The following is a 12,702-nucleotide window of genomic DNA, read 5'->3' as shown; positions in this document are numbered from 1 at the left end:
AACAAGCACAGCGAAGCCTACAATGACACCTGACTTACACCACGCTTTTCATGACACATCTAATATTGTCAGGGTCTCCCTCAGTATTTTTTCCTTCCTTCATGATAGAGAGAAAAACGTCTTAGACAAGTCTTACTTAGCTGACAAGTCTTACTTAGCTGACAAGTCTTAGCAGCTTTCTAGAGAAAGATTCAAGGAAATTCTTAGTTGCCTCACATGTGTGCTGTACATGTGGATTGGGTCTGCTCAGTTTCTGTCACTGCAAGGAGGTTGGACTGCAAGGATATGAGTCCACATATTCTACAGCACCAAAAAAAAAAAAAAAAATGAAGTTCACTACACAGGTAGTGCACTGTACCATGTACTCCACTGCTTATGTATTTCCCTATCATACCCTGTGCACACACTCCACACTATATTAGTGTGGTCGAGAATATCACTAAGCAGCCATAGTCTAGCAGCACTCAGAATGTACAATTTCTGAATGTACCATGACTGTCATCCTCTGTCGCGTGAATGCTAGCTGCTTCTGCGAAGTGATCCGATTCACGTCAGATGTCACGTGATTGATTCTTCCGCGATCACGTCCGTCGTCTGAAGCCAGCTTTATCAGCATCGCTGAAGAGGGTGGAACAGAGCCGCTGGCGGAAGATACGACGTGGACTAATCGTGCATCCGTGAATGGACTCTTTTTGCAAAGATTTGAGCGTTCTTGCATGTGGTTATTTCTGTGGGTTATACGCACGGATCTTTTTTTTTTCCCCCCGGCTGTTGTAATTGGGGGGGGGTTATATGTGGAAAAATATGGTAATACTGTGAAACAGGACATGTGGCATTCTGGTAATCACCTTGTTCCTCGTTGGCCTTGTGCTCGCGAACAATCATTAGCCGTGCCACATGCTTGGACCATGTGGCCTTGAGCGAATCCACAGTTTCCAACATGAATTCAAGCTCGCTGATGACAGCTGGCTTCCATATCTTCTCAGTGAACTCCAACTTGCTGAAATGGTGAATCTAAAAGCAAGAAAACAGGAAAGCACATGTGAACTGTGCTGCGTTGTATACGAAACAGCTAGTGGACAAGCTAGCATATGTGCCATCTTTTTCTTCATATTGGAATGAATAACTAAACTTTCAAAGCCCTGACTTCGGCTTTTTGTAATTTTATATTATCACCTGCTATTTTCTTCATATTTATATATAAAGGCTTGTTCATTATCATTGGTCTGACCATTGTCCCTCTCTGGCACACCAGAAATCATGACAAACAGCAACACTGACCCGAAGGTAAGCTTGTCCAGGCACTAAAGATGATGTTGCAATGAAGAAAAGCACTTAGAGCTTTTTGGGGGTGAATTTATGACTACCTTTATCAATTGGCAGCTCTAAATGGACAAAACTAGTCTTATTTTCTCAGTACAGTTGTGAGTGTTCACCATTATTTTTCTTAGGTGTACATCCATTAAATTACTGAGCATATGTTTCACTATGGAAACAAACCTTTGCCAGTGCAACATCCCACATGTGTGCGTCAAGCAAGATGCGAACTGTTTTTTCTTCATCCTGAAAGGAAGAAAAAGTTCAAAAATGAAATGAAAATAAAATAGATTAAGATGTATAAAGATGTATTAAGATGTATAAAAATTTATTTTAAAAACTATCTTATCATATTTAAGATAGTTTTTAAAATAAATTTTTATACATTCTATAGTGCACTATCCCAAGGTATCTACCTCTTGCACTAGAAAAACTGTGTTCGTCAGCTTTCAAAACTTTTTGAACCTCATTACAGTTAAACCTGGATATAACGAAATTGACAAATTCCCGAAAAACTTTGTTATAAAGAGGATTTTGTTATATGCAGGTTCGGCACGAAAATTGGAAAAAGAAACGCTTACCGTATGTACTATCGCACAAGATTTACCCCCAATACACTAAAGTTGCGAAGAACAAAATAGTCCCAGTTTCGCCCAAAAGGCGAAGGTCTTTGCAATTGCAACAGCAAATTAGCAGACAGCTATACTAAGTAAGGATAGTACAGTCAAACCTCATTAATACGTACCTGCTTAATGCGTAATTGCGGTTTAAACCTAGTCGCGAAGATTCCCCCACCCAGCCCCCAATAAACCCCATGTATTGGCTGACCGCTAAAGCCGTAGTCGCTCATTGCCCACCAAACGGTTAGTGCATACTATTTTTCTTTTTCTACACACACAGGCACAAAATCGGCAAAATCTCATGCGCGCGGACGTTCGATTCTCAAGTTGCGACGCCCGGACGACAGTCGCCAGCGATAGTGAACTTACAACATGGCCACCATGACGTATTTTCTGCCGATTGCCGCGCACAAAGGCATGGCCTTCGAGATAAGTTCCCGGTAACACGGAGAAGCTGCCGGTAGGGGGTGCGAATTCACTGTCGCCGTCGGAGTAGTAACCGCACAGAAGCACATTTTATTGCGAAGCGCATTTGTGCCGTCGCCGTGGATGTCGCTTTGAGGTTCCGTGTAGAGTCCAAACATGGCAACATCGTCGCCGCGCGCCGTACGCTGTGTGTGCAAGTGAAAGCTTGCAGGGGTCAGACTCAATCTCGCGCGCGCGAGGGAGAAGGGGGGGAGGGGGGCGGAAGCGCGCTTCCGCGCTAGGTACGGCGGGGGAGGCGAGAAAGGGAGGTTAGTGGTGGCCGCCGTATCTTGAAAGCGATCTGCGATGTGGAAAAAGCGTGCACCCGCGCGGGCTTATCTTCAAAGGGAAATGCAGACAAGGTCAATATCTCGCGTTTCTTCGTCGAAGCACTCATCCTTCGAATGTGACACCAGGTACTGGATGCGTGGACGCGTGTCGTTTCGCACAAGCGCGAGGCGTCGGAAACGTAGAGCGAGCGACACGATGGCATCGTAGCACAGTGTCAAGTTAGTGAAGTGAAGCGCAGAGACTTGCGCAGTAACCAGAGAGTGACGCAGCCAGCGCGTTGAAAAAAAAAGTTTTTTTTTTTCTACGGCAACATGAACAGGAAAAGGAGAGTGCTTGCTGGCTTGGCGGGCTGGGTCAGTTGCAGCAAGCGGCGGGTTCAGGTTTGAATGAAGGGAAGGGGAAAGGTCACGCCCGCGGCGGCAAGATTGCCGGGTCGAGGGATGCAGGCCTGCCTCGCGCACGCTCGCACACACGCACACGTGGGCTCGCTCTCGCGCCGTGAATTCGAGCTCGCCAAGCGCGCCGCCGCCGCTTCGCATTCCGTCGTGGCGAAGGAGGTGCTTCCGGTTGCTGCTGGCGCAAAAATGACAAAATTTGGGGCGAAATCTCTAGGTTGTCGGTGGGGAAAATTCGTTATATCGAGGGGGTCTCCCGCTGCCACTTCGTTACGTAGAGGTTTCAAATACATGTGCTTTTATGGAGTCACGGCGGGGAATACAAAAACTTCGTTATATCCAGGAAGTCGTTATATGGAGGTTCGTTATAAGCAGGTTTAACTGTACAATAAACTGCGGCATAACTTAGTCAATAAGGCGTGATTTCTACACCTGTGAAAGTGTATGGTTGCATCTGTGAACAGCAGCAGCAAGGAAAAATGGCCCATGCTATTTCTATTCATAGCTTTAGGAACGGCACAGATGAATGTCGCAGTCATATTTGCATCTATGAACAACAATGGCACCAAAAGATGGCCACTGCTACTTCTGGTCATCACTTTAGGAACTGTGAAGTACCGTATTTACTCGATAGTAACACGACCGCAATTGTAACGCGAGGAGTGTCTTTTCATTGCGTCCATCAAGAAAAAATAAAACCGCGACAGTAACGCGAGGGGCGACTTTGTTGCGTCCAGCAAAAAAAAAAAAAAAAGACAACGAAGAAGAAGACAACCGATAAAGTAACGCGAGACCACTGGATGCATGAAAAAGTCACAGCTTCGCTTGAAAGGCGAAACATCAATTGCGATAGCAAATTAGTAGAGAGCTATACGGAGTAAGGACAGTAGTTTTATCGGCTGTGTAAACTTGGATACATTCGCCTACTAACTGAATTAACAAGCATGGTGTCAATGCCCACAAGCAAAAACTCGACGATCCCACTCGACGACCGCAGACAACTGCAGTCAAAATGCTGACGTGAGCAAGCGCAGCAGCAGCAGAGAGTGAAAGTTCATGCGGTCTATCGCTTCAACGGAAACTAAGTGGCGAAAGCACAGTGCGTACGAAGGTAAGAGCCATGTGGAGATCGCTTTGAAAATACGGTGCGCGCGACAGCTCGCAGCCGCACAAAGTACAAGTAGCAGTTGGTGGCAGAGTAGAAGCAGTGCTCCCTCCCGCGCTGCCTTCCGGTTTTCCTCCTTTCACGTGGGAGATTGAGTTGCCAGTTATCCTTGCGCTCGGTCGCAAGATATGCATTTGGTGCCGCAGCTCAACGTCGCCTCCGATCCCTCCCTCCCATCTCCCACGACCTCTCACGCGACAGAAGACGCTGCATTTGCTCTCCGCCGTGCGTTCGTTCACGCGCTTTCACTCGCACATTTCACTCGTTGATTAGGATTGGGTGCATCGTTGAACATTTTAGACAACTTGAATTTCGGTATTCGATTGTAACGCGAGGATCGACTTCAGACAGCAAAAATCTGGAAAAGAGCTTGCATTACAATTGAGTAAATACGGTACATTATCCAATTTTTGTTTTTAAGTTATTGCATAAGCTTTCTGCTTTTTCTTAAAGAAAAAAAAAAAAAACACTAGCAATCACATACCTTTAGGAAGGTTTCAGAAATTTCAGAGGCTTCCTTGTAACGTTTGGCAAGTACCAAAGCATCTGCAAACATATACGAGAGGTAGGAATGATGCTAAAGCAGCTTTGGGAAGTGGTAAATTGACTGGTGTGATGCTACAAGGAAAGTAATTTCCTCTAAAGAAAGTCTGGAAAGTTCGTGCAGCTTTCAAGAGCTACACAATTTAGACAGGAAACAGCAGCCAGTGCCACTTAACTTCTTCCAGCTTATTGCTAGCTTTATGCCAGCATCATGCACTGCGGTGTGGTGCAGCAAAGGGCGAGGGCTTGGCACAAAGTTCACATGAGTTACGAGTGAGGCACCGAGTTTTATGGACAGACCAAAAGCACATAGCATCAGCACAAACTACGGCAAAGCTGTAATGTAATGTGTTAACTGCAAAGCAGTTGTATGCAACAACCTTCAACCTTTCATTAACCAACTTAAACAAATACATAAACAAAAGTTACTTCCATTTTATTTATAAGTCTTTGCATTTCAGTCTGCAGTCTGCATTTTATAAGTCTATTTTGTATTTACAAAATAAAACATTGCGACCTTAACGACAATGTGCGAACAAATTCTGCATTTTAAAGGTCTCCATGTACTTAAAAAGGGGATCAGCAGGATTTTGCTAGAGTGGATCAACTCTCTTTAATTCTTTCAAGGAGCGGGCTAATCTGCGAATTTCCATGCGTGAGTCATTATTCAAGAAAAAAGAAAACATATGCAGACACAATGCACACTGGTATCAATTCAGATTAGGTCACAAACAAGTCTTTTCAAGCACTGTTTCTGCACAGCAGTTCAGGAAGCAATATTAACAAATGTTAGCACAACTAAATTTCTTTATTCTTTTTCTTAAGGTGTATGTATTATTATGGGATGTGTGTGTCGAAAAAAGACTCTTAGGATAGCTTGTCTATGCCCATGTTAAAGTTAACACCTTTGACATCGAGTCAAGAAGCACAACAAAAAAATTAAAAACCCCAGCTGTCTGTTAAATGTTTGTGCAAGTCAAATGAAATACCATGCTGTTTTAAGTTCACAGATAAATATTGTTCTTGCAAATATGAGATTGTGTTATGCAAGTAAAAAGAAGCTAATAATGTAACTAAGGTTTGCACAGAAAAATAACTGCAAAAAACTCTGTAAAAAATTATTTTCTCTTCCTTCTTTCCCTCCCTCCTTCATTTCCTTCCTCTACATTGTGAGGGAGCTGAACTCTCTCGTGTCTTCTGATGTTCGTCTTTCCCCAACGACTCATGCATTTCCTGTCGTTTGCCTTTGCCGCATGACACAAATGAGTTGATAGGAATCTATGTTATAATTACGCTATACGAGAGATGATGCGTGTGTTCCAATACAAGTGCTACTTGACAGCGTGGATAATTTGAGTGTGAAGGGAACTTACTTTTCCCTCTTTGGCTTCGCGACATCGACATGACCTCGTGATTGTCGGTGCCCTCCAAGGAAAATGCCCCGCAGAAATGTTCCTCATTCGACTTTGGAGCACAACTGGCACGAAGGACTTATTCTTCTGTGTAGTGAGTCGACTTCTATTCATCAGCGTGTTAAAGTGAGGAACTCTTCCCTTTAGGCATTTTGCCTAGCTGGCACTGTTGTATAAAAGGACTAATAAATGTCTTTTTTGTGTTTGGAACCACTCTGTTGTCATTCCCTTTGTTGCCAGAAACAAATTAGAACCCATAACCTATGCTGCACAGCAAGCCACCATCATGCAATACATGGAGACCACTATCCCTGCCGTGCTCGCTCAGCCAAAATTGTGAACCAGAAGCAGAGTCCCGCTTAATCCAGAATTTCATGATACTACCACAATGTTTATTTTGTATTTTTTTTTATCCTGTCAAACAGGTTGCCAGTGATGTTAGGGAAATGCCAAACACCTTTTGTCCTTATTACAAACTGACATCAGAATCACAATGAAACTAGAACACTAATACAAAAGTCATTACAGTGAGGAAAAAAAAAAAACCACAAAGGACACCTTTTCTATTTGTGGTGAAAGGAAGAAGGCCACAAGCTTATGGGGAAAGAATTTTACTGTGAACAACTGTTAATCCTGCCTTCGGTGGAAAGTGTGTCCTTCTGTTAAGTGTAACTTAAAAGTGGAAACCCCTGTCCACACCATGACTCACTGAAAGATGTCACAACCCGCACTCGTCGCTGCAACAGAGCACTGTAGCATCGGATTGCTGCCTGCCATTTTTTCACGCATGTGCCGTTACTGCAGTTGAGGCATAGTGGCTGTTCGTGTCAGTAATGTGTACCTGCTGAAAGTCGAGCGGACCCTACTAACTTTTTCTTTCTTTTCACAAACAATACACATGGCTATCAGCACAGATGCACTCCTCATTGTGGCTAAACAGTGCTAAGAAACACATATATGTGGGGGAAAAAAAAAAAGACAAAACAAGGCAATGACTTTCGACTAAAGTTTATTGTCACATGCATGAATATGTATGCAAGATATCAGTGATATCACACAAACAACAGGCACGTAACAATAAACTTCAGTCATAAGTCAGCGCCTTATCTTGTCCTTTTTTTCAATTGCATGTGTTTCCTTGTGCTTTTTAGCCACAATGAATCCATAGCGATTAGCTCAACTTCCATTGCTTCTACAGAAGCAGTGCTTCAAGAAATGCAAAAGTGGCAGAGCTTGGATGCAAAGCTGCAGCCACTCCACCTCACCAATTGTCCTGTTTGCAAGGGCTTGCAGGCTGTCTTGGTCATACTTCATCTGGTAAGCTGTTGAAAGCAGCAAGTTCCAATTTAGGCACATCTCAAAGGCCTTCACAGCCTTTTGCAGTTTTTCACAGCGCCAGTAGACAAGCCCAGCCTCCTCGTAGTGTTTCTTCTCAAAGAGGTAATCTCCATAGATACCCCATACTTCCTGTGATAAAGAAATAAAATATAGTTGCTATATTCAGGTGGAAGACGGGATCTAATATTTTAGAAAGGTTTAAGCCAGAAAAGTAAGAGATGTAGAAGAAAAAACCCTGTTGTGATTCAGTTTTCACTTGAAACATACTTACAGACCCATGTAAATAATAGTAACAATAATAAAAAGAATAATTATTATTATTCAAATAATAATTCTGTGACAATGAGCACATAATGAAAAAAAAAAAAGGTTGCTGCAAAAAGCTTTCCTGCCAAAATAAGTCCCGTTATGATTGCACACTCAATTTCTTACTTTCTGGAAACAATAGGCAATGTACTAGTGGAATCGGAATTGAAGAGAAGTGGTGCATGGCCCAGGTGTCGTAAAAAAAGGAGGAAGGAAAACCACGCACAGACACTAGATACGAGTTAACTTTTAAGTAGACTGGAACGAGCGAAAAAAGCAAACCTGTGTCCTTTGCTTTACAACAGCATGAGCTGAAAGTTCATGCGTTTAGGGTGTGCAAATAGGTGCTTCATTCTATTAGGGTGTGCAAATAGGGGTGTGAGAATAGCAATTTTCATGATCAAATCAAATACAAATTTAATAATGCCAGAAGTGAATTGAATCGAATCTTGAATACTTTTCGAATAGTTTTCGAATAATGAACAGGCGTTTTCGCAATTAATATAAAACAATGTTCACGTTTCAGTATTCATAGCATTAGAAAGTTTGTCATTAAAGTGCACGTCATGAACCATTGTTTATTAAAAGTGCAAATGAAGCATTATGAACAAATAAGGTGTCTGTTCGCAAACACAAGATTTTTTGGAAAGTGCAAATGATCGCTGTAGGACTGGTAAAATCTGGCTCCCTGAGTGACATAGCCAGCTCGACTACATATGTTCTTATGATTTGTGCCTTTACTATGCCCCTGAGAATGAAATTTATCCTCCTTTGGGTACAATTTATGTTTGATTGCACACAATTGCTGCTCTGAAATATTAGAAAACTATTTGTACTATTTACAAATACTAGTCACTATTCGACTCAAAAGACCAAATCAAATAAGACATTATTCGATTCGTTGCTCGAAAGTGTCAAATATTCACACACCCCTAAATGTTAAGCGTTAATACATATAACGTGCTGAAAAGAGGATGTCGGCCAATGGTCTGCCATTTACACTGTGAACACTTGTTGTAACCTCCATTACTTTTCAGGAAAATGAAGGCAGGTATCTTAATGTGCATGAAATAAAATTAATTTTAGTCATTTAATTTTTATGTTATTTAGATGAGTAGACATTTAGAGACTGTGGTAGATGAGTAGACAATTGGAGACTGTGGTGGAAAAAATATTTCATTAAAAGCAAGGGAAAGAGATGAAAAATAGAATTTAAGCATCATTCGCACTGCTGTTGTCCCTTGACTTTTTTGAAAATCATGAGAACAGCGCACTAGCAAATGGAAGACGGAAGACTCGCAGAAAAGTTGAACAGCGCTTGCGTCCGTCTCTTCTGCCAGTGTTCCGCCCGCTGGTGGATTCTGCAGTGGATTACCAGCTAACCTGAACACCATGCTAACCTAACGCCGTGCTTCTTCGATTACTTCATCTAGTGAGCAGCACGCATCTGATTGCACGCATTCTTCTTTCTTGCCAAATTACTTTGCAACGCCTCGCGCATGCGTCACATGCCAGTTTCTTGGATTCTTCCCTCGTGACAGCTAGTGCGTTGAGACTCGGTGTAAGACTGAAGTGCCTTCAGGATCAGCTAGCATTTTTCAGATAGCAATAACTCTGGAATCGGCCCACTTTTTAGACTCGACGATACCTCCAAAGTGGGTAAGTCCACCTATAACCCTGTCACATTAAATCAAAAAATCAATGCAGCACTTCGTATGTACGCCAATACCAATGGTGACATTTGTATTCAGTCAATCGTGGATCAACGCTCACTCGTGTTTTTACAATGAATTCCCAGCTAACCCGATCCCACACCTTGCTTCTTCTATTACTTCATCTATTGAGCAGTGCACATGCGATTATGTACATGTGTTAATCTGAACAAGATACTTATGAAATTCAAGAAAGATTACTTTCCATGTGACATGGTGTGTTGGGATAAGTGGCAAGTGCAGGCAGCGTCTCTGCTCGAGAGGCTACTTGTCAAGGGTGCACAGAAATTCATCCTTTTGCAGATAACACACTCTGCACTACTCTGGCAGTGATGTATATGTGTGCATTTATCATGTATGCTTGCATTTCTTCAAGGTTTACAATGATAACAAGAAAAAAAAAAAGATATCAGGAACTGATGGTGAGATAAAAAAATTTTTATAAACCTCCATAAATTCCATGACTACAGAACAAAAGGAATGGTAATTTTTTTCTTACCTTCCTTTCTTGTGAACCTTCAGGAAAGAGTTCAAGTGCTGTTGTGTACAGCCTCTGTGATTTGATGAGATTAAGACACTCACTGAAGTGGGCTTCACCTGTGTTGAAGGTAAGGAGCAGATAAATGAGCGAACACCTAGTGACAAGGCAAGGCAAGAAAGAAAGCAAAAAAAAAAAAAAAGCACATAAGACAACTTCAGCAATGAAATAAGTGTGAATGCATTTTGTGGTCTACCAACACTCCAGCGTTATTCTAATGTAGAAATTCACAGTGCAACAGTAATACAGCAAGATACTGCTAAAAACAACAACAAAGCAAAAAATAATTTTGCTGCCTGCTGTGTCATACTCTGTCTTGCAGAATATCAAATGCTGCACATAATTGAAAAACTTAGCATCGGCTGTTTTTTGATTGAAATCTCTTTCATACCTTGTGTTGTGGCATCTACCCTAGTGACAGTTCTAGCAAAAGCTCAGCAACTTCTTTGAAAATCTTAATTACCACTGTCGTGCAACTCAGTTACTAAATGCTTGAAAGCAATGGTTTTGCTTGATGGTTCACTGTACACCTCCAGAAGCTGTTTAAGGTACATTTTGCTGCAGCCCTGAATCCTCGATCCAGTGCACAAGCATGCCCCTGCACTCCTGTCCTTGACTGCATGCAAAATGGTGCTGCCAGGTGCATGGCATCTTGCAGACAACATTCACGGAGGTGACATTTGTCAACAAAGTGGAGAGTTCCAGAGAACTTGTAAAAGCCTTTTAACATGTGGCAATGTTTCTACATAGCAGGAATGGCCTACAGGACTTTGAAATTCACTGTGAGCACTACAAACAGATGTGTTTTCCAGATCCCATCTGGTTGTAAGTATCTATGTCAGCTGTATCTGTGGTTGCATGGGCCAGGCCACTTAGCAATTACGCCAAACAGATGGCACAGTCTGCATATCAGTGCTCAAATCAAAAGCGCTTGCAATAAATGTGTAATGCAGCAAAGGATGTTAACAATGTTTCAGTCGTAAATCATTGATAGTGTAGCAACATGACCCCTCTACATTCCGTTTCATACTTAGCAGGCAATGCGGCAGAAGCTAACGAAATAGTCAGCCATGGAAGTCTCACTTCACACATTTTACAGTGAAGTTGTTTTTGATCTGCAATGCTTTCTACAGAATAAATACTACAGAAGAGAAGGTTATGCAGAGACGCATATTTGTGAAAATTTGTATTTCCAGTATGCGACATTTTCAGCCACAACTGCACGTGGTGTGCTGTGGTTGCTGGTAGCAGAAACATGCCACTCAGCTCGTTTGGTGGTAAATAGATTCACATCTGCAATGCCTTCCACGTCATAATTATGCCATATTTTGCAAGATCAAAGTATAAGGCCTAATTTTACATTTAATTATATGATGCATATTCATATCTTCCTTTCACATGTGACAGATAATTTTTTTGGTTGCGAATGAGAGCAGAGAGAGAAGCCTGTGTAGCATTTCCTGTTTTGTATAAAATGAGGCCCGCTTTGATATCACATGAACTGCTCAATCACAACACACAATGGAACACACACCAATTCGCACTTATTTAAATTATGCAATGTATGACCAAGTCTGAAGAAAGGAAAAGTGGGAGAATGATTTCTAGGTTCATCGCTGTATGAAAAATTAAATCAAACCTAACTGCGGGGTTTAACATCCAAAAGCAACAGAAAGACTGCACAGCAGACACCATAGACACCCCTAATTTCAACCACCTGGCATTCTTTTAACGTACACCTAAATCTAAGTGCACAAGTGTTATTGCATTCTGCGCTAATCAGAATGCGGCCGCAGTGGCTGGAGGTTCAACCTGTGACCTCATGCTCAGCAATAGAATACCATCGTCACAGATCCACAGCAGGTCATTGCTGTACAGCAGGAGGTGCACAGTCGCAGAAGGCAGACAATGAAGAGAAGGTGTGAGTAAATTTGAACTCAAGTTACTTGCCACATAGGCTGATGTTCTTGAGGGCCTTCTTGTAGCGCTCCAAGTGCATGTCTATCGTGAAACGGCGATAATCGGGCTCCAGCTTGTTTAGCTTGTTCAGAAATGGAACATACTCTTTAGGATCCTGCAAGAACCACAGAAACAGGTTGAGGTTCACTTTGCTTGCCCTCAATTCCTTGTACTATTACTAGTACTGTGAAAATCAGTTTCAAATTAGCACACAGAACACTGGACACCACAAGCTTATTTGCATGCAAGGACACGCTGATACTCTGCTGCTTAAGTATAATCAGAAGCTACTGTCACAGTAGCGCACACAAGTATCTTTGCATTAACCAAGTGTGCTGGAAAAAAGTCACAAACTGGGCAAGCGCTGTTAAAGTAGTGGCAATCCTTTCCCATTGACAGATTTATTCTGAGCATTATGTCATTCAACAGCCTGTAATAAAGGAAGCGTAGCTTCAATGTTCCAGTAAACAATGTAGGACAGCACAACTCCACAATGCATGAAGCATCATTGATAGGACCAAAGGATAAAAACAACATTTAGACCTGAAATCATAAGAAGACCTGAAAAGCTTACAGACCTGAAAAGCTTACATGGAACAAGGCATGGCTGAGTACACCACATGCATTAGTTCTACTTGATA

General features: G+C 42.1%; 1 protein-coding gene across 1 annotated transcript in view; it reads right to left on the bottom strand.

Moving 5' to 3' along the window:
• Positions 1-12,702, bottom strand: part of LOC119442563 (putative elongator complex protein 1) — a 49,231-nt gene that overhangs the window by 5,651 nt on the left and 30,878 nt on the right. Inside the window, exons 23-28 of the mRNA XM_037707484.2 lie at positions 12,053-12,176; positions 10,064-10,161; positions 7,474-7,675; positions 4,738-4,799; positions 1,501-1,563; positions 849-1,014 (exon numbers count right to left, since the gene is read on the bottom strand). Of these exons, the coding sequence (XP_037563412.1) occupies positions 849-1,014; positions 1,501-1,563; positions 4,738-4,799; positions 7,474-7,675; positions 10,064-10,161; positions 12,053-12,176 (715 nt within the window). The remainder of the gene's footprint in view (positions 1-848; positions 1,015-1,500; positions 1,564-4,737; positions 4,800-7,473; positions 7,676-10,063; positions 10,162-12,052; positions 12,177-12,702) is intronic.

The sequence above is a fragment of the Dermacentor silvarum genome, chromosome 2, assembly GCF_013339745.2.
Source record: "Dermacentor silvarum isolate Dsil-2018 chromosome 2, BIME_Dsil_1.4, whole genome shotgun sequence".
In the NCBI taxonomy this organism is placed as follows: Eukaryota; Metazoa; Arthropoda; class Arachnida; order Ixodida; family Ixodidae; genus Dermacentor; species Dermacentor silvarum.
This window is presented reverse-complemented; position numbering and strand designations above follow the sequence as displayed.